At 37.2% G+C, this 21,932-nt stretch overlaps 1 protein-coding gene across 1 annotated transcript in view; it reads right to left on the reverse strand.

Moving 5' to 3' along the window:
* Positions 1–716: 716 nt before the first annotated feature.
* Positions 717–21,932, reverse strand: part of CDYL (chromodomain Y like) — a 106,414-nt gene continuing 85,198 nt past the window's right edge. The window contains exons 3-7 of the mRNA XM_083855780.1: positions 12,359–12,615; positions 11,601–11,773; positions 8,457–8,667; positions 4,162–4,305; positions 717–3,120 (exon numbers count right to left, since the gene is read on the reverse strand). Coding sequence (XP_083711906.1) covers positions 2,962–3,120; positions 4,162–4,305; positions 8,457–8,667; positions 11,601–11,773; positions 12,359–12,615 — 944 coding nt within the window. The 3' untranslated portion in view covers positions 717–2,961. The remainder of the gene's footprint in view (positions 3,121–4,161; positions 4,306–8,456; positions 8,668–11,600; positions 11,774–12,358; positions 12,616–21,932) is intronic.

Here is a 21,932-nt window from a genome sequence, read left to right on the forward strand (position 1 = left end):
CTGGAGCTTTAGAAGAAATGCTGGCTGTGGAGTTTTGCATGTGCCTGGGAGAACATTTGTGACTATGGTTGGATTTAGTCATCAGAGCCTAAATCTGATGCTTCAGGCTAGGTCTTCAGATTAGGTAATCTATGCAGTACTGCAAATTTATGTAAAACAGTACAAGCATCAGCAATGAATCAGGCTTGACAAAGACCTGTCTCTTCTGTGAAGAAAAGCCTTGAGAACACAATTAAAAATATGTCAGTTAAGTCAGTTTTTATGATCTCTCAGGTCTTCTTGCTTGTTACTAGAGGTCTATAATGTTCCTGTCTTTGTTCTATTATGGCTTTGCAGAGACTGAACTAGACTTGACTGTAACCTTCCCACACAGCAAAAGATATTACTGACCCATATTGAAAAAGAAATGGGACAGAAATTTCCTGAAGAAACAGTATTCCTGCAGTCCAATGTACGGACAAAAGGTGTGTACTATTTATGCATGAAAACATAATTTGTTAATAGTGTCAATTCAGTTACTGACAGTGCATAGGAAGTGGCCTGAATGACTTTTTCCAGTCAGACAGGAATTTAAAAGTCAATAAATTATTCACATCTTGTCATGCAAACTGTAGGCAGCATAACAGCCTGATAGCAACACAAAAAAATGAAGTAGAATTATTTTTTGAATTGCCTTCAACTGATTTAATTCTAAATGTCTCCATTGTAACAGTTCTTTCATGTTTAAAGAAAGCATAAATAATCCCCCAGCTGACACATATATATGAACACTTTGGCCTTAGAGGTGCCAGAAAAGTGATCTTTATACAAAATTGGAGTTGAACTCCAAAAGGTTTAACATTACAGAACTTGTAGATAAAGACATCTTTTCTTCTCCTTTTCACTAACATCAAATTCAACCAAGGAATTCTAACTTAGCCCCCATTATTGTAAGGAAAACAGTATTTTTTAAGAGATTGCAAAAAAATATTTACTGAACATTAGTTTGAAATCTAACAAAATAATTAAAAGTAGAATGACTTCCTATGTCTTCTTTCCCCATCTACCTCCTGTAAGAGGAAAAGTCTATAAAATTTACATCAATAAATTAATATTCAAGTTTTCATTTGAAGAAAATGAAGAGCTTTTTAAACAAAATAAAACAAATATTAAATCCTCTAAGTTAAAAGATTTCTTTCAGCAACTTTAAAATTAGAATGGAAGTGTCTTTGAAAAAGACAACTCTGTGAGAGAGCCACATTTAAAATGTGTTAAGAAATATTAGTTTTATTTAACCAGTTTTCACAGCTGAATATTTATTCTATAAAAACTTTACAGATTGTACAGTTTATATATAGTTCAAACTACTAGAACAAAGAAGTAGGTCCCACAGATGCAAAAATACTGTACCAATCCAAGGTAAAGGCAGATTTACACACTGTACAGCTCTCCACTGGGAAGGGGAGGTGGGTCAGTTCCAAGTAAAAAGTTCAAAACTGTACAAAAATAAGGTTTGATTTCATTTTCATTCTTCATAATACATTCAATAAGATTGCAAGCACAGATACCCAAGTAATAATAGATATCTGCAGTCAGGAATCAATAACCACTCCTGAAAGGAATGCAAAATAGGTCTATTTACACAGGGCACTCTTTTACACCATACTGCATATAGTGTATATTTCAAATAATAAAAAAGCATAGACAAAGAACATTAAACATCTAATATAAGGTAGTTTTTTTTAAAGAGTTTTTTTTTTACTTAATAGTGTGCCAAAAGAATTTTAACTTATTAAATAATATATTCTAAGTGAACCTAAAATTTATGAACATAAAATGCATTTTTGGTGTAATACATCAATTAAACCAGCAAATAGGAAAAAAGAACCAAAAAACAAAACCCAAACTGTATATAAAGTAGTATTTTCACCCAGCAACAGAAGCACTTATGTAGTTATTAAAAAAACCCCAACAAAACAAACAAACAAAAACCCCCAAACAAACAAACAAAAAACAACAACCCAGAGAGGCTTTTTAAAAACCCACTAAAACTAACTTATAACTTAGGATATTCATACATAAGATATTCAGTGATTCACTAATACTGCAAAACAAGCTTTTTTGTGTTGGTTTTTTTTTTCCTTCTCCCTTCCACTTCCATCTGGCTCTCCCTCATTCCCTCTCCCTAAGAGACAGTGGTTTCTTCATGCTGTCTGGGTAAGAATCAGACATACTCCTGCCCCTTCCTTCCACCCCTCTATACCTCCCCCCAAAAAATAACAGAGTGTTTCCTTAGCATTAATCCTGAGCACACTCTCTTTTTGGGGATATGTGTGATTTAGCATAATAGGGTTTAGTTACCCCAAAATTTCAGAATGTTCCATTACTTGAGGTATTTCAACCTTCTTCTGAGACAATGCCTTTTCTCTAAGCTGACTCATTGGGCAGAGAAAGCAAGGGCTGGCTAATACCCGTTTCAGTTCTGTATTCTTATGAAAAAGAAAAGCATTATTCCAGACTTCCCTGCCACACAGAAAATAATGCAACACCACTCACTTTTTAATTAATTCTCTATTTGATACAGTACTAGCCAAAGATAACAAAAACTAGAGCTTTTAAAGAGATGTTTGGTAGTGCACTCTATATTTTTTTTACCTTGTGTGTGTGTGTCTACATACACACTCTCACACATATTACATTTTTTTATATATATATATAAAAGACATATATAGATATATGCACACACATACATTTGGTGTGTGTATATATCTGCATGTAACAATCAGGGAGAAAGGAGTTTTGTTCAAATTTAAGAGATACAGTACTTTTAAACCCCTTGACAATAAAAGGGGAAGAGGGAGGTGTGTCCACTCCTGCTCCCAAGCTGAGCAAGGGGTTAGTTTATATAAGGTTTTTTAAAATGGGCATATTTTGCTTGCCCTGATGTCCAAGAAATACAATTCCAGTGTCATGGGTATCTCATCAGAATTCATCAATTCTGTTCTGCAGATATTTTAACATTGAGTCCATCCCTTGTGCTGAGCCCCAGATTTTCTTCAAAACTTCACACTCCTTTTCATTTGCTTGTTCCAAGTCCACCTTCATGCCGTTACGTACTAAAGCTTTGGATTCTTCAAGTACCTAGGCCAAAATTAAAAAAGGGGGAGTTGGATTAGTATTGCCTGAGAACTGAGCAGCCCGTGTGCTTCTATGGGCATATAACAGGTTTAAAATGGACAAATCCTGGAGCTGATTATCAACTTAAGTTTTCAATTCATGGACGTACCATGACTGTAAGAAATGTTTCTCACAGTCATCTTCCTTGTGGCATCCCACAAAATTTCCTTTACCTTATACCAGCACAATTTGAAAGTGTGAAAACAATGCAAATAATAAAATAACTATGAAAATATATATATATATATATGGTTCTGTAACTACAGGAAAGTGTGAGTCCATAGCAGCGAAGGCTAATTGTATTATCCCAAACCATTCTAATAACTGGGCAGATCTTAATTTCTTGAGCACTTAAAATACACTGAAAAAAAAAAACCTCATTTGTTTTTTCTGTTTAGAAAATGAGTAATTTGCTTTTAAAATCCAAAATTTCTAATGCACAATACAGTTAATTTGTACTGCACCTTTCCTTGTAAGAAAGTTAAAATTGCCACTATTTCATGCTATCTTTGGTGCAACTTCCAGTATTGCACACAACTATGTGTTACCCATAAAACAGCATCCAGCATAATGTCAAAGACTGTATTTCTTAAGTAATTTAAATTAGAACTGAAGCTAACTCAAGATTTCTGTGTTTCTGTGCAGATGGTAGGGCAACTGTTTATACTGTCTATTAGAGTAAGTTGGACTTCAGCAACTATGTTAATACCAAATTATAAAAATCCAGTGTGGGTTTATGTTCTGTATCAAATCCCACAGCACAATGGAGTTAAGAAGAGTCAGATAGAAACTTTAAAAATAATCCAAAAAAACCCCAAATCAGAAAGATACATAAAAAATCTGTCAACAAACATTGCTGTACTACAATGGAGTCCTTGTTTCATGAAAAGACCATTTTTTTATTTTTTTTTTTTTTTTTAAGGACAAAAAGATGCAGTCCAGTACTACTTAGATTAATTCTTATTCATCTAATCATAACAATACAAGAAGATAAAGGAAACTTACAACTGGATTACATGTGACAAGTTCTTTAATTCGAACCATTACTTCCTGTGTGAATGTTCCTGGCCAGAACACTTGGGAGACGAGTCCTTTGGCACAAGCTTCCTGCGCCGTCAACTTCCTTCCACTGAACAACATTTCATTGGCCTGAAGGGATAAAAAGTTACTTCTGGTATGAAATGTAATGAGACAAAACTCATCAAAGGAAAAATGTTCAAAACAAATAAGAAAAATGCCTGCACTGTTTGAAATAGTTTTACTACAGCTCTTCCAAGTTTTAATTAAAAAAAAAAAGAAAAATCCTGGCCTACAGCTGGTTGGTCCATGTTGTTGACTGGTACTAGGTCAGTAGTTATTGAAATGTGGATATCTATGATTAATGGTTAAATGTAGAGATGTCTTTTGTCATTTCCTGGCCATGAATGGTTGTTGGCTCTGGCTTTCTTGCAGTATTGCTGACTTGGTTATCTGTGTATGTGGGAAGAGGTTATAATGCCTAGCAAATCTGTAAAACAGCAATGAATACATCAGCTTGCCCTTTATAATGATGTATTCCAATTTCTGACCAAATTCACAGAAAAAAAATTTCTCATTTTCTTCAAGAGTCCAATACTGAACTAATAATTCCTTCCAGAATCTGATATAGCAGTCTTATTAAAACCCCCAGAATTTAAAAGATTGTGCACATGGTTTAAGGTACAGAACTGAGTATGACCTTCTATGCAACAAGATGCTCTCTCTAGTTCAATAAATGTTTTTGATTTGTAATTATAATGCACTCCACTATTTACCAATTTCCCCATTAAAGCTTTGTCCTACAGTCACTTTAATTCTAGATTAAATTAAGTTTTTATACAGCTTGCAGTTGTTTGCAGTGACATTTACATGGAAACCAGCAGTGGAAATTAAGAAGTCAGAGTAACAGTCAACCTCAAAAAAAAAAAAAAAAAAAAAAAAAAAAAAAAAAAAAAAAAAAAAAAAAAAAAAAAAAATCAGTGTTATTGTTCTGTAATGACTTATTTCCACTGAAAAATATCACAAACTCATTACTGGATTCTTGAAACATAGGAAATAAGGTTGTTCTAAAACACAAACCTGACAGGTGTAACATTTCTGAGGGAAAAAATAGTGAGGTTTTTAATGTTTTCTAATACTGGAAATTTTGGTAATTATTTCAGCAACTTTCGGTTAAGAATCTCAAAATAATTAATTATTAACTTAATAAATAATAAATTATTTACTGTGCTACTATGTTCCTGGTATTCCCATTTTACACACAAAGCAATTTGGAGCACTACAGTCTCTCATTTGTTCCTTTGTAACAAAATACAAAGTCTGGGTTCTACTGGCAGTTTACTTGCTGACTGCCAGTCCGTTAGGAATTCAAGGGAAAAACCCAACCAGTTTCCTAGCATATTTTACTGTGATTTTACCATCAGCACATCTCTCACAGTTACTATGGAAAGCTGAGATCCACAAGTATTAGTTTATAAATCCCCAAATCTCTTGCACTAAGATCAAATTCTATACCCTATAGTTCTACCTTCTGGGAACACAATATCAAATATACAAGGTTCATTAACCATTCCTTCTCATTTTCCAGAATGTATATGAATAATAATAACCTGAAATACTAGCTAAAAATCAGAGATGTATACACGGTTGTCTAAAAATGGAATCCTTTTTCCTACAGAGTTGGGGAAAAATTTTTCTTCCAAAATAGTTAAAAAAACACTTTACATTTCTATGAAAGATCAAAATGTGAAGTCAATCTAACCAGCAGTTAGGACTGGCAAACATTTAAGCCAGGTGGTCAGGTCTACATATTCTTCCCATGTATCTTTGCAAGGATAAAAACAAATGCTAGAAAACCCTTTTTCCCCCCCTAAACCTTAGTTACAACTGCGGAGTGCTCCTGAACATGAAACACCATAAATGAGAATGGTGCACTTATCTTATTTCTACCAGCTCTAACACAGTATTAACGTAAAATCTCACAAGAAATGAGCATTCCCATTGATGTTCTCACTTGACAGGTTTTCAAGGGAAATGTCTTGCTCTGGCATCTTCACTTTTGATCTCTACACAACATCTGCTGGAGACCAACTGCTAAACAAGCTTTCATCGTAATCATGCCTTGTACCTGTCGTAAAAATTAACTCACTTGGTGGTTACTTTCCAAGAAATACACTACAGCAATAGAATTTACTATGATAAAAATATTTCACCAAGATTCTCATTAGGAACATTTATTTTCTACTCTGAGTAGAAAACGTCTCCTTCCACAGAGGAACTTCACTTGGACCTCTGGACTCTCTTTCCAGTGAGGGCTTTGAGGCCCACCAGGGTCTTTTTGTGCAAGGCCACAGGCAGCAGCGTTCATGGTGCACCTCGGCTCTCTTGCACTATGATCAGGAGGCAGCTGGCCTCTGAGCTGCCCCAAATCCTGGCTGTGATGTGGACTCCAGGCGCCATAGAACTGTGTTTCCCTCATGACTGACAGAAAAGCTAAGGAATCCTGCCAAGCGTGCTCGGGCCTGGCAGGGAGACCCAATGTGTGATGTGTGATCACACAGCTCCTTGGCTTTATATCTAGGACCAGACACCCAGAGCAAGAACTCCATGGCAGACACATAGTAGCATCTCCTCCTACAGACATCACCTCAACATCTATTACATATTATTTTCAAAACTCAAAAGCCAAGTTTAGGGACACTTCTAAAATTCTTGGTAATTCCAAGATGGTATCAGTTTCGAATCATAAGGTTTGGGCTTCAAATTACTTTGTAAGTAATAAACCCACGGTTGAAAATGTTTGTGGGAAAAAACCCCAAACATCCATGATAGACCTGCTCACCCACAGAAGGTGACTGACCCCACATGGAAGATATTTCCAGCAATCTTGCAATGGAACATTTTTCCAGAGCTGCAGCTAACAACATTGCATTGTAAGACTGACTTAAAAGAGTCAGGGGTGGCACTACTCCTGCTGAATTGATACAGTTGTAGAAAATGTTATGATGCATATAGAGGTCTTAATTTTTTGTTTTGTATGTTTTTTTCCACCTGAATATTTTACATTTCACTCATAACATCTTCCTGCTGACTTCTCTCTTTCCCTTTTACAGACAAAAAGCATGCTTCTTTATCACAGGCTTCAGTATGGATTCTGAACATATTTCATGAAATCTGCTGAGTAAACTTCAGCTTTGTCTCATAGAGACACTGCTGCGCTGCAGAGAGTCAAGGGTAGTACAAAAACAGTGGATTTTTCCCCTTTCTGCACTGATCATTATGGAATTGTTACCACTGAAAGCTTTCAATTTAAATCTTTATATTTAAGAATGAGAGCATTCACAAACACACATGAAAGAGTACACTAGGGAAGAGCTTCTTGTGTTTTTTTGTACAGCTTCTAAAGAAATGAAAAGTAACAACCACGAGTCTTTAAAGGACGAGGATGGATGGAATGGATGGATGAATAGATGGATGGCCAAATAAAAAGGGAAAGGAACAATCAGTAGTTTGAAACATGCTAAGATATTAAAGATACTCTTATAACTGTTAATCTAGTTCAGTTACCTTTTCTGTTCTCTTCTAATAACTAAATCCTAATATGACACAATTAGCTATCGGATCTTTTAAAACTGGTGTTTTAATATACTGAAATGTATATTTTTAAATCAATAAATACCTACAGGGAAAAAATGGCTTTTATAATAGACAGCAATTTTGGAAAACAGGCGTAGCCACAAGCATTTGTTTCATACAGTCCAAACTGGAATGGCACGTAGGTCTAAGTTTTCAAAGAACACAGCATGAAAAAACACTAAGGAACATGAAAATAATGTAGGTAAAAGATTCTTAAATAGCTTTTTGTTAGGAGTGCATGAAACCTGAAATAGTTATTTTGCACAGTGGCATAAGACTGCTCCTGGCTGGTGCCACACTGGCACTGCTTTGAATGCAAGACACCTGTGGCTGGTCCCCACGAGGCAGCAGCAGGGGAGGTGTGTCTGGTACACAGGACATGATGACCCTTCTGTCACCATCAGGGTCAAAGGTGGGATTAAGTCCCGTGCCTGCTTTCTGTTCCGTGCGTGCAGGTGAAGAATAAGTTGTAAAAGCATGGAGCAGAAAAGCTATAAAGGGTGGCTTCTCATGAGAGGTCTTCATGAGAGAAAGAAAAAAATTAAGAAAAAGACAACACAGGAAGGCAAAAAGTCTTGAAATCACACTGGATAAATTATCCCAACTGAATTGTGAAGCTGTCAGCCCCTACCCTGCAAGCTACTTACAGAAGCCAGGCCCATTATCCGAGGGAATGTAAGGGATGAACATCCATCTGGACTTTGTCCAAAAGTAGTGTATGGTGTCTGAAACCAGGCCTTCTCGTTGGCCCAAACCACGTCACACAGAGGCAATATAGATGCTCCAAGTCCAATGGCTGGGCCATTTACTGCTACAATGATAGGCTTCTTAAACTGAATAAAAGTATTCACAAAATTCCTGAAGAGAAACAGAAACATGCACTCACTACATATATCGAGAGTGTAAAATATACCAGCCCTTGAAAACTCCATAATAATTCATCTCCACAGTAACATCACTTTCAAACCCAACCTGATAACCTTCCACAATGAGGTGGTTATTCAGTGGATATGGGGAGAGAGGTGGATATTGTCTACACAGAGCTCAGAGAGGATTTCAGCACTGTCTCTCATAAGAGTTTCATGATCAAGCTGTTGATGTATGAGCTGTATGAGCAGACAGTGAGGTGGACTGAAAAATGTTGGAATGGCTGGCCCAGAGGGTGGTGACTCATGGCACAGGCCAGTGATTTAAATGTTGCACGCCATGGGGTCAGCGATGGGGTCCAGCACAGTTCAACAGCTTCACTGATGATTTGGTTGATGGGGCAGAGCATATCCTCAGCACGTTTGCTCAGGATACAAAACCACACTGATACACCAGAGGATTGTGCTGCCATCCAGAGGGACCTTGACAGGCTGGAGAAATGAGCTGACAGGAACCTTTTAAAGCTCAACAAGGGAAGTGCAAAGCCTTGTGCCTGGGGAGGAACAACCCCAGGCATCAATATATGCTGGAAGACAAGCTGGAAAGCAGCTTGGCAGAAATTGAGCTAGGGTTCCCAGTGGATACCAAGTTGAACCTGAGCCAGCAGTGTGCCAGTGGCACCCTGTGCTGCTTTAGGAGGAAGGTTGTCTGGCGGTTGCAGGAGTTGATCCTGCCCCTCTGCTCAGCCTTAGTGTCATTGTGGACTTCTCAGTGAAAGGGAGACTCCAGATGGTCAAGCAAAGGGCCATCAAGGTGACCCAGGGACTGAGTGAGCTGGCCTTGTTCAGCCTGGAGAAGAGCAGGCTCAGGGGGATGCCACTAATGTGTAAAAGTACCTGAAAAGTGATGCAAAGAGGACAGAGCCAGGCTTTTTTCAGCAATGCCCATTGAGGCAGTGGGCACAAACTGAAACATGGGAGGTTCCCTCTGAACAGCAGGAAACACTTTCTTACTCTGATGGTGACTAAACAGGCAGCCAACAAAGTCGTGCACTCTCAGTCTTGGGAGATTAAAAAAAAAAGTCAACAGGAAATGGTTCTGGCAACCTGCTCTAGGTGACCTTACTTGAGTAGGCTGAACAAGATGACCTGCAGATGTCCCTTCCAAGCTCAACCATGTTCTGATTCTGTAAAAGCCTAGCACTGCTCCCAATCCAGCACATCACAGTAGCTGGGCAGGTGCAGAGTTAACTCCCCTCTACAAGCACCAGCTGATACGGCACTTTGGTCCCACGGCTCTCAGATAAGGCTGCAGCCTTTCCCCACCTCTGGCCACCACAACTCTAGCACTTCCCTGCTTGGTCCTCACTGTATTTATGTTTGGTATCAGGGTAAGATATTTACCTGTGTTTCTAAGTGACAGTAATAACGTAAAAATAAAGATGGGCAAAGCATTATTGATCTTCCTTTAGGAGGTTTTCTTAAGAAATAAATCTGCTTTTTGAAATTATTAAGATAAATAGTAGAGCTCTATTATCCCATATCACACACCTGTAAACTTCCCCATCTCATGTCCCTTCTTTGGGTTGGTCTGGGTACTACGCTATTCGGTGACATATGCATATTCTCATCCTCACTGACAACAAAAAATGACAATTCATTCCAGTACCCACAAAATACGAATGTTTCTCTGTTCTCAAACAGTAATGCCTCTTCTTAGGAAAGAATAGCCATGCATGTATGAATACATACACAGACAATTTTAAAGTTTGCTCCTAATCTGTGTTACATGTCTTTGTATTTCAGCAAAACAGGACAATTTTACTATGTTGCATTGAGCACTAAAGGTTATCACACTCCTTCTTAACTCATTCTAGTAAGCTGAAATAACTAAATGCAAAAAAACCAAATCTAAATCTGGAACCATCTCTTTCAAGTCACCATACAAACATCCCATCCAGAGACTTAAGATAATTTTAATCATGTCTGAATATCCCAGACAGGACCATCTTTAGAATATATGTGCAAAATACTTCATTTGAAAGGGAGGGTTTACGTTCATAAGTCTTAAGTCACCTTTGCCTACTCTATTAACAATGAATATTAGGTAAAAAACCAGATTTCTGGAAGGGTCCAAATTAAAATAGTGATAGAGCTAAGAGCTTCAGTGCTAAGAGCCTCTGGCCATATCTGAAGTCACTGCATAAGCAACTTTTACATGGAATGACTGAAGAACTTCCTTTAATAAAAAAACCTATAATCATCTTTACAAACCAACTATGCCTCCAATGAAACAGGCTTTACATGTCTATGGCCTTTTTTTAGAAACATGACCATTGATAACAACAACAACAGAAGGGCTCTGAAAGAATATAGGTACTCTGGAAGAACGCAAGAGACCAGGATCTCAAAACCAGTGCTCAAACGTACTTGTTTGCATTGTTAAAATTAAAATCTCCACATTATCTTCTTCTTGGTGGTAGTTCAGATCATTTTGTTTAAATGTTAGGTTTGTTACTTAGTATTGGGATGCTGATCACCAGTATTAATCTACTCCTCTAAGATGTCCATCATTCCACTTCTCTGAACGTACTATATCAATTTACTCATTCAATACACATAATGAATTTTGGTTTGTTAAATTTGTTTTCTTGAAATCCTATGACTATTGAAGTATTTTAATATTGGTTTTAACTGGAGGAGTATTACAATACTCCCAGTTTTCAGAGTTAAATTTTAAAATTAAAAATTAATGAAATGACAACCCAAATAGAAAAGGACAGGGAGCATAAAGAAGTGCTGCACACTATAACAGGTGAATGTCTGAGATCTTCTTGAATAAGAGGCTTTTGAAATAAAGATAGAACAAGCCAGGCCATATAATGAACAATACCCATCAGATAACTGAAGATAGTTCATACATACCTAATAGCTTCTGCCATCTTAGTGCTTTCCTTTTTTCTATCATCCGTTAAACGTCGTATAAAATAAATAAAATCAAGACCACAGCAGAAAATGCTACCAACTGCACTGAACAGCACAAGTTTACTGTCATCTGCAGCTGCTGTGTTCAGTGCACTTTGGACTTCCTTCATTACCTGAAAAATAAAAATTTCATAAGAATCATTTTAAGCCATCATTACAAAGTAGCATGTTGTTCTCTTTCCTCCCTTCCCCTATGAGACCCTTCAATATCTTTAATTTTTCCTTAGGATCCACTCAATCATCTTATTAGAAAAGTTAACTTTCTTCATTATCCAAAAAAGGGGAAGTTAATGCATTAGATGCTTTGCATTTCAAAAATGTAATTAGACAAAGATAATTAAATCATTAAGGAAAGATCTATTAGATGCTATCTGTAACTAAACTCATTCAGCATTTCTGTAACTTGAACAGCAGATGGCATATGCAACCAATATAGAAAAAAAAAGAAGCTAAAGCTTTAATTGAGGCTAAAGCTTTTTGCAAGTTTGTAAATCACTGCACATCTTATAAAAGACCGTACACATCAATATAGTCAGATAACAGAGTTTTTAAATGCAAGTGAATTACACATAAATGTAACATCTTGCAAGTAAGAACCTGTATTGTTGTTTTATGTATGTTTGTGCCTGAAAAACAAGCAGAAATGAGGCAAGGACTTCAAAATTTCCCTCCCCTTCCAAAATAATAATTGTTCTGACCTCTGGATTTAATGAATTATTTTCAGATGATTTTGTTGACAGCAAAATGTGTGTGAATCCATCTTGTTTCCTGACAACGATGTCTCTGTACCGGTAGGCGCTCTCCGTTTGTCTCACGCTGAACCGTAGCCTTTTGTCAAAGGGCTGATCCCTCCTGTCATCAATAAACCTTCGTTTGCTGGCCGTCACTCCTGTTACTGATGTCTGGATGTTGGTTGTACCATTGGCTGCTAATGCTTCCATAAAGGTGGGTGTACCTAGAAATAGTTTAAGCAAGTACAATTACACTCGATTAGCTCACCCATCTCAAAATGCCTATTAGCATGAAAACATAATTCATGCATAATTTCTTAATATGAAACTCATATTAAGGACACACAGTAATTACGGAACTCAGTCTCCTGCGAGTTACTAAAAGACACACTGTGCACGTAAGTGACAAATGGATTCAAGAAATTAATTTTATCACTTTGAGAATATACATTTAGAATAAGCCAAACAGACCAATTGTCATATATTTATTTTTAGAAGGGAGGAAGGTGTATTTATGTTCCTAATACCAATGCACTTTGTAGGGTAACGGTCTGCTTTCTCCCTTTCCAACATTTTGAAGTCATTTAACAGCATCAACATTGCTAAAAGAAAGCAAAAGCCTTTTGTTTCAACCATCAGAAGTTATTATAAAGAAAAAGACACTTAGAATAAACCAAATAAAGTACTTGATTGACAAGATAATAAAAAGCATAATAGTCTTTAACGAAAAATGGAAATGAAGAAATGCAGACTATACTTCTTTGAGAGGAGCACAAGACCCATGCAGTGGTGGATATTTTAATAGATTCACAGACAATGAGATCTTTCTCATGTTGAACATTTTTTGCTATTGGAATTGGCAAATCGACAATTTAATTTTGCAGGTCTTGTTCCCAGTCCCTACACAGAGAGAGCTGAAGGCAAGTAAACAGGCCATTCCTCATGTCACAGAAGGGACAGGTTTTTCTGTAGTTCACATTAGGAACATGATACTAAACAGAGAAAATAAGAGAACACACTGGATCTATAATGCCTCTGTATGTTTAGGTCTCCATGCAAAATCACCACAGAATTTGTCATACTAAAGTAATGGAGTGCACATAGGAGAGGGCAGTTAAAAATATTGGGAAAGTGCGTTAGACTTCAAGACAGTGAAGTTTTGAAAGACTTTTCCTGAAAATTGAGCCCTGGAACAAATCTTCTGGAAAGTCACTGCTCTTATCTCACTAACAGGTACTTCAGAACATCATGCATACGATGTATCAAGAAGCAGAGTTAAACCATGTATAATAAGTTATTAATTAAATGTTATTGTAATTTGTCATTATCTTTCTGAATAACTTATATTTAAAAATTAAATTATTTCAAATTTTGCTTTAACTACAACATACTTGAAAATACTTGTGGGTCCAATGAAGACATTAAAGAAATTCACTTAAGTAACTGGACTATTCAACATCTTGACATTTCCACTGTATTCAAGTGCTGCTTACTTTGACTCACATGAAGTATGAGAGAGACAATAAGAAAAGACAGTACATTTAATTAAAATTTAGAACATTATAATTTTTCATATTTGTATTGCAGAAGCTGTCTCTGGATATAAATGAAGTTTTAAAATCAAATCTTTTAAAATAAATATTTTATTATAAACACTTTATAATTAGGCAAGTAGTCTGTTTAAGGATCTATACAATAATAAGATTTTAGTCTCCTTTTTAAAGTTTTTCTTGTTGTATTAGTGATTTAATCCTCTCATCATCACACTTTTTTGTGAAGAAGTTAGAGACAACTCAGATTTTTTTTTAGTTTAAAGTGAAGAGTAAGAAATTGGATTCAGTTTGTGATCAGTTTTAGATACAGAGATGAACAAAAGAAATGGAAAATTAGTATTCTGTATTGCCAGAAATTTTTTCCATGGCTTATAAAATTCCTTTTTTTTTTCATTTCAGCAGAATAAAAAATATGATGTATATAAAGTTGATGAGGAATGCTTCCAATTTTTTTTCCCTTGTAAACCATATTATGGCAACTACATTCCTTTAAAAGAATCTCTTGAAAGGGAATTTGCAGGAACACCAATGTTGCCCCATATTTCCTTAGGAACACAAGATGAAATGGTATCACTGGCTTGGTTTTCCATAGGAAATGTAAATTAAAATAACTGAAATCACCTCTGATTTTTAAACTCTGATCAAAGCTTTTTATACCTTTTGTCCTTGTCATAGTGAAAAACATGGAGAATTGGGAGAGCAGGAAAGACTGAGCCAAAATAAGGAGTCAGTAAACTTGTGCAAGACCTTTGAGCCTGTATTTTCCCACGACTCATTCTTCCAAAGATATACTCAAATACCAAAAAATTACTTTTGAGATGCAAGAGACAATGATTATATACTCTGAGAGACAAAACTTCTGGCAAGAAAGATCAAGATGTAAACACCACAGGCCAATTTTCATGCTTATTGAACTGGCAAGAGACCTCCTGATTTTTCATGTAAACCCTGTCTACACTTATCAATAGTTGGGAGTTTCAAACCACAGGCAAGGGACAGTTGCAGTTCAGAGGAAGAAGTCTCCTCTTTCCAGTCATGTAAACACACTTCTAGGATACTTAGACTGGCATAAAAAAATCTGTCAGCTTTAGAAACCATAATTCTGCACAGGGAGACTCAGCCAGCCAGTACAGATCAGAATATAGCACCAAAAGTGTTAAAAACAGGTTTGTTAATGTTTGTCATTACCAATGGAAGTTTGGGACCCTGTATAGCTGAAAGCATAGAGAGCTCTTTTCTCTTGGCATTTGGTCCTTGGAAGCGAAGAGAAAACTCAGACAAAAAGCAGTATTTCATTTTGTATGTACACAGGCAAAGGTGGTTTTGCTGCTCAGTCTTGGGGCATGTGGTACAGCAAATCAGAGTGAAAATAAACAAGTTAAATTGAGAGTTAACTGTATTGCCAGAGATTTCCTCACATGAAAACTTTACATCAAGGTTACTTGTCTTCAGAATAATTGCAGCTATATTTTAATATTTTAAAACCGAGTTTTGTAACAAACCAAAAGCAGCTCTGCATTTTAAGACATTAATGGAGATAGTGTAACAAAAATAAAACACCACAGCCCCTCTCCTTTCAAACTGAGCTTCCAAATATTAGTAAGGACTTGGAAAAAAAAGGCAGTTTATCCTGGATATTGTCAACTAATGAAAAACTGTTTGTTTAAGGCGTAAACAAACAGCTTATAGTTATATAAAAACCTTTCCACCTGCAAATTGTTAACAATGTCATCTCAGACTGAAGACAGTACCTTTACTGACAAAGCCAAAGCTTCATTATACAGGTGCAAAAGGAAGTTAAGAGGAGTACTTTGGTCAGCAGCTGCTGACCAAAACCTGGTAACAGTCAGCAATTTCATGCAACTGCCCTTGGAGGGAAAAAACCCCTAAAGCTATGGGCAACAGATAAGAGAGGAACTGGTCTTATCCAAAGGAAGACAGACACAAAATACCAGCTTTGGGAAAGGGGTGGAACGAAGGTGTTTTTAAAAAAACACAAGTTAAAAACACAAGTTACACTTACTTCACAACAATCCAGAATTAAAATCCCAAGCACCTCTCTAAGATATTCATGCCTCACTGCTACTGAGAAGTCCAGTTTAGATTACATACCAAACCTTCAATACAAATACTCCCCTCCCTGCAACAGTACTGAGGATACATCCAAAGAGATGGTCTAAAACCAGCCAAGCTGCTTTTGCATGCTTCTTTTGGGTACATATGTGTTGGTGCTCTTAATTCAAGGTTTGACTGACAGAGTATGTTGTCTCTGAAAGCTCAGCATAGATGCCTAAGGAACAAGCACAAGAACATGAGAGGTGTGAACAATACTGTCTGAATATTTTCTTTAACTCCAGCCACCAGTAACTTAGCAATTACAAAAATTTGCATGCCCAGAATCATAGGCTGCACCAAACCCCATATAATTAAATTCTTCTTCTCCACGGGATTGTCCAATTTACTTTTGAAACCACCTATGGGTTTGTCTTCCAAAGTATCTCTTGGCAGCAAGTTCTGGAACATACATGTTGACTTTCTTCATTCCTTTCATCACAGCCCTTCCCCAGATTGACTAGCCCCAATCTTATTTCCCTTTTCTTCTTCCAGAAGCCAGTCCAAGCCTGCCATTTTTCTCCATGCTTCTTCCTCTTCTACTAAGTCTTGGAACAGGACCCAAAACGGGACACAACATTCAATATGGGTTTTGTCGGGTTTTTTTTTTCCCCTAAACTACCACCAAACAGATGCTTGCAGAAAACTATCCAAAACAAACCCAATGCACTTTCCCTGAGCAGCAACACATAGCCAGGAACCAGTCACTGTTTTATATTTTGCTACAGGCACAGTTTGGTGTGTAAGCCTGTTTTGTCCCTTCCTCAATGCCTGGCATTCATCTGCACTGAAAGTCAGCACTCATTTTAATCATGAAATCACTCAGTATTTTCAGAGAAGCCTGACGTGTTCACAAGGAGCTTCGGGAACTCCCATATATTTCCTGTACCCTCCTGACACCACTTATGTCCTTTCCTACACTAAGTGATGAAGGGGTTAATGAGAAGCATCCCACTTGAATAAGCAAATAAAAACACCAGCAGCAGCAATGTCTTAAAGTGTTAAGTGCAGAAATAAAACTGCAACTGTAACCGATTACAACTCAAGTACCAGACAGGGAACAATATGATCTGGAAAACTGATTGGTAAAAACAACTTGAATTTTCAATGGAAAATAGAAAATAAAATCCGGTGCTAGAACTAGGTTACATTTTTCCCCTAAGTCCTTTCTGTACTTTTACTTCTTCACTGTACCCTGTATATATAATCCACAAGAGTTCAACATTAGTTGCCCAGTGCAGGTTGCCTCACATTCAATTTTTTGCCTAAAAACAGAGGTGTTTTGTTACATGTTCATATGTATTAGCAATCTCTAACTATAAACACTGTTAAGCTTTTCCAGTCTTAACACTGCACTACATCAAATATTTCACAGGAGACAGGAATTCCAGACAGCGATACCACAATGCAAACATAGTACAGAAGAGTTTCCAATATTTTTTCCACTTCTTCTTCAGTGATTACACAGAAAATATCTTAGAATTTAGTGTATTGGCACAGAGTAGAGAAACTAAAAATGAGGGTCCTAAATCTCCTATGTATGCGCCTATTTTTGTCTGAGTATGCATATTAATAGCACTTACATTTTTAAATCAAACAGAAGTTCCACTTACTTTGAAACCTCACAACAAATATTTGCAAGAAAAAGAAGTCTCAATTTATTGTACATTTCAACTAAAATGCTGATCTGCTCTATGTTTCTGAAAGTGTCCAGAATGTACCAGTCACTTATGTAAGAAAGATGCAACTTCAGTTAATTCCTTCCAGAATACGGTGTTCCATTGTTGCAGAGCACAGATCAACAGTGCAACCAGCAATAATCTGTGCACACCCCAGCATCAGAACAGGCATCCCCAAAGATGCCTTGGAGGAGAGAGGGTGGGAAAAAGAGACAACATTCCTTCAAATTACAGTCTGATGATCACTGCAACGCCCTGCTCCTGATACCCTCCTCAAAACTCTTACTGCGGGGAGGGAGTGTTTGTGAGCTGTAACATTATCCTTGCTAAATGAAGTTAACCACTTTTGATTCTGTTTCAAGGAAATAGTTACACAGGAAACCATTAGATGTTCTTCAGCCACCTTCTGTTGTTTTTGCAAATATGTCACACTTCAGTACAACAAGGACTGTAGGTTTTAAGAACAGATTAACTGGCAAATTATGATAGAACTTTGTGGAACATCAGCAACAGGAAACTACAACACAGCAGCAAGCAACTGTGCAGTGGCGGGCAGGCTTGATTGTCATGTCTACCTTCAACTTCTAAAAAGTCCTTTTCTCAAGCTGTTTAATTACTACTATTTTCCATATATTTTGTAAATATATTTTGTTAATCATAAATGTCACTAGGAAACATTGCTCTTATTAAAACTACATTTCTTACAGGACACTGCTGTTGTGGACAAAATTAATATGAGAAGAGAAACACACACATGTGCCCCAGTAATACACCTCTATCCAACTTTTGACGTTTTTCCCTCTTACACTAGCTTTTAATCTTGGCTGACATGTCACATTTAGAATAATATTGTCTATAGCAGCCTCTTCCCCCTTCGTGTAGATAGTTTTCTCTGTTTCTTAGATTACTTAGAGCATCAAATATATTTATATGTTATTTTACTATTATTAGGAGTAGGGCAGCATTAGTGGTCGTATTGGACTTCAGTAAGTTATAGGCTGTTAATTATTTTTGGTTTTGAATTACTTTCTTTTTCAGAGCATAAATCGTCCAAGTGAAGATAAACTCATAATGTCAACCAAAAATACAACTAATCAGAACATAAAATTCTATTACTGGAAGCGGGCAACCAATACAAGAGAAAATAGGTTTACCTCAGCCTGACTGTTTTATATTGTATAAGTGAAAATTAAAAAAAAATACATACATTAATAAATGGGAATAACAAAACACTAGACCTAAGATTTGCTAAGACCATGTTCACAAAACCGACAAAGACAACAATAATAATAGATAAATTGAGAACATATCTTTTAAGGAGTATGATTAAGTTTTATTCTCTTTGAAGAGGAACTGTGCATTTTTATGCATAATGTATTAAGTAAACTTTCCACAGTCTCACAAGGCAAAGAAAATGTCTCCCTCCTAACAACTCCAAATGGTCTTCCAAATACATCTCCATTCTTATTATTTCACCAAAATAGAGAAAAGAACACTCCTCCAGGTAGCAAAATCTTTTTCTCCTATATCACAAATCAAGATAAATTAGAAATATTCTCCTTTCCCCTGTCACTGCAGTTTTAGCCTGTTTTTGGAGTAATTTGTCTTCCACTGAATCTACAGTCAAGATGCTATTGACAAATAGAAAACAGTGAACATGACTGTTCTCACCATTTTAGATGGCTGTAAGGAAAAAATACATATAAAAATGTCTAAGTGCCTCCAGTATTACTGCAGTCAAGAAATCCCAGCCATATTTCACAGTTGCATGCACCAAAGTATTTGATGTAGGAAGCAAAGAGTGAGTTTCTTTTTTTCACTAATAAGTCAAATAAGAAAAACCTTTCACAGGTTACAGACTCCTTTTTGAGGTCTTTTAATCCTGGGAACATTTCATAAGAGAAAACTCTTCTATCTTGATATTTTTGGAGCTGCAGGTTATGATACCACAGCATTCATTCAAAATGCTCTCAAATTTGAGAGTTAAGCAAGGACATCTCTCGGGGCTCATCTACAGAGGGAAGCTACTGCAAAATAGGCTAAGGTTTAAACTTAAAGTATACCCAGCTATTTCACACTAACTCCTAAGGTGAACACATTCTATATTAAGAGCACTTCACCGCAATTTAATCCAATCCCCTGAGTGGTGTGAAAAATGGCTCTCTTTTTGTGGGATATCAGTGTCCTAATGCAAGGCTCATCTAGAACTGATACTGCCAAATGATGTCCCAGTAGTTTCACCTATAGACACAAACATATCCATCCACAGTACACATTATACAATGCTTATAAGGACATTAAAACATTCTAAAATATCTTACCTAGATTATGAATGAAATTTAAATAGATGGGTATAATACTATATCGGCACAACACTTTCATTTACCTCCTTTTTGAAAACCAATGTGAATACTAATTGACAGGTTCATTCTTATCACACAGACAAGGCTTTCAATACCAGAGTTTGCAAGAGCTCCATTCACAACTGCCCCCAAAACCATTTGGCATCTCAACACAGAGTAGTAGACAGGAAAGGCTCAGGACTTTCAGAGGCTCAAGACAGTGACACGCATGTGTTAAACCTTTCAGGAAACCCTGATCCGAGTGCTGGAGTGAGCGTGCCTGCTGCATACCTCTGTTTTTATGTATCTACCTCAAGAAGGTACACGTGTTGTTCCAGTCACTATCTGACAACTGCTATTCATAGAAGCTGTCTCAACCTCCTGTGGGATATTCAACAAGAGGTTCATTAAGAGGTGGCAAATGAACCTGAGGCCAGTACACACAGCTGTGTGCCCTAACACCACCAGCAACACTTTATACTTGAGAAAGCTGCAATACATGGTGTATACACAGGCAAACTGTTTTGCAGCAGCACTCTCTTATCAGAAATTACTGATCTTGGAAGAAATAACTGGCTGGGGTGGGAAAGGGAAGAGCCAAAGAGGAGTCTGACTTTCCTGAGAGGTTCCCAAAACCCTCAAGTGAAAAACTAAACATTGCAATGCTGGGCATTTAGTCCTGACCCGTGATCTTAAGCAAAGAGAGCTGCCAGCTCCTTGACCACTTCTGCTGCCTGAAGGGGTGTGGAGTGAAAATCAAGAGCTGGGCATTGGCACCAATGGGAGAAAATAGAGTGAAAAGAAGATTACAGGTCTCAGGAAAATGTAAACAAAGTTTTAGGGACCTCTGAGGAATGGGTGATGAAAAGTATCTTTGGGTATCCCATGAAACAGATGCTGGACAGTCAGATGCTCTGAATGGAAAAAGCAATTTAGAACAGAATCACCTTGCCAAATCTGCCCTTTTATACTGTTGCAGAGGATACGATCTACTGGCAACAGCTAAAAGGAGGCATGATGGAAAGGAGTAAGTGACAGACAACCTGTGCTTTCAAGCTGAATCTGGTCTCCTGTCTGGTTTTTGGCTTTTTTACTAGCTAGGATCATCACATATATGAGGACCTGCCTCAACTGAAGGCCTTGTGGAGCATATCCAATAATACCCTAATAATAATCACCATCATCATAAAAAGAAAATATTCCACCGAAATAATAAAATCAAAAAAAACCTCAGAGAAAGTCCTAAAGTCAACAGTAGGAGACTACCAAGAGTAATATTCAGATCAGATGCTTTGTATGAAGAAAAAATATGACATCCTCCCCCAGTTGGGCTTTTTCCTGTATCACTGCAGGCAATTCCTAAAAAACACAGGAGGTGTTTGTCTCCACACCATTTTGCCCTGACTGCAGTACAAATGGTACAGCTCTGCACACCTGGGATTTAGAGACAGCGAAGATCTTGAACATGGCGCACAGCGTAAGTAGGACACAGATCTGCTGGAACAAATCCAGAGGCCCTGCAACAGGTTCCCCAGAGAAATTGTGGATGCCCCGCCCCTGGAAGTGTTCAAGGCCAGGCTGGATGAGGCCTTGAACAATGTGGTTTAACAGAAGGTGTCCCTGCCCCTGGCAGAGGGGTGGGATGATCTTTAAGGTCGCTTCCACCCCAAACCATTCTATGATGATTGCCACACATCTTGGGAAAATGCTCATCCTAATAAAGTTCTCATCAAATTTTGCAACAAAGTGGTAAATAAGTAACTCTCCTCCCCCAAAAATGCCCATGATAAATCACAGGGAAATAACCGCAGCTGAAAGCAGTGAACAGAGAAGGCATCTCAGCCAGCAGCTGGAA

This window comes from Zosterops lateralis (assembly GCF_965231275.1).
Source record: "Zosterops lateralis genome assembly, chromosome: 1".
Classification (NCBI taxonomy): Eukaryota; Metazoa; Chordata; class Aves; order Passeriformes; family Zosteropidae; genus Zosterops; species Zosterops lateralis.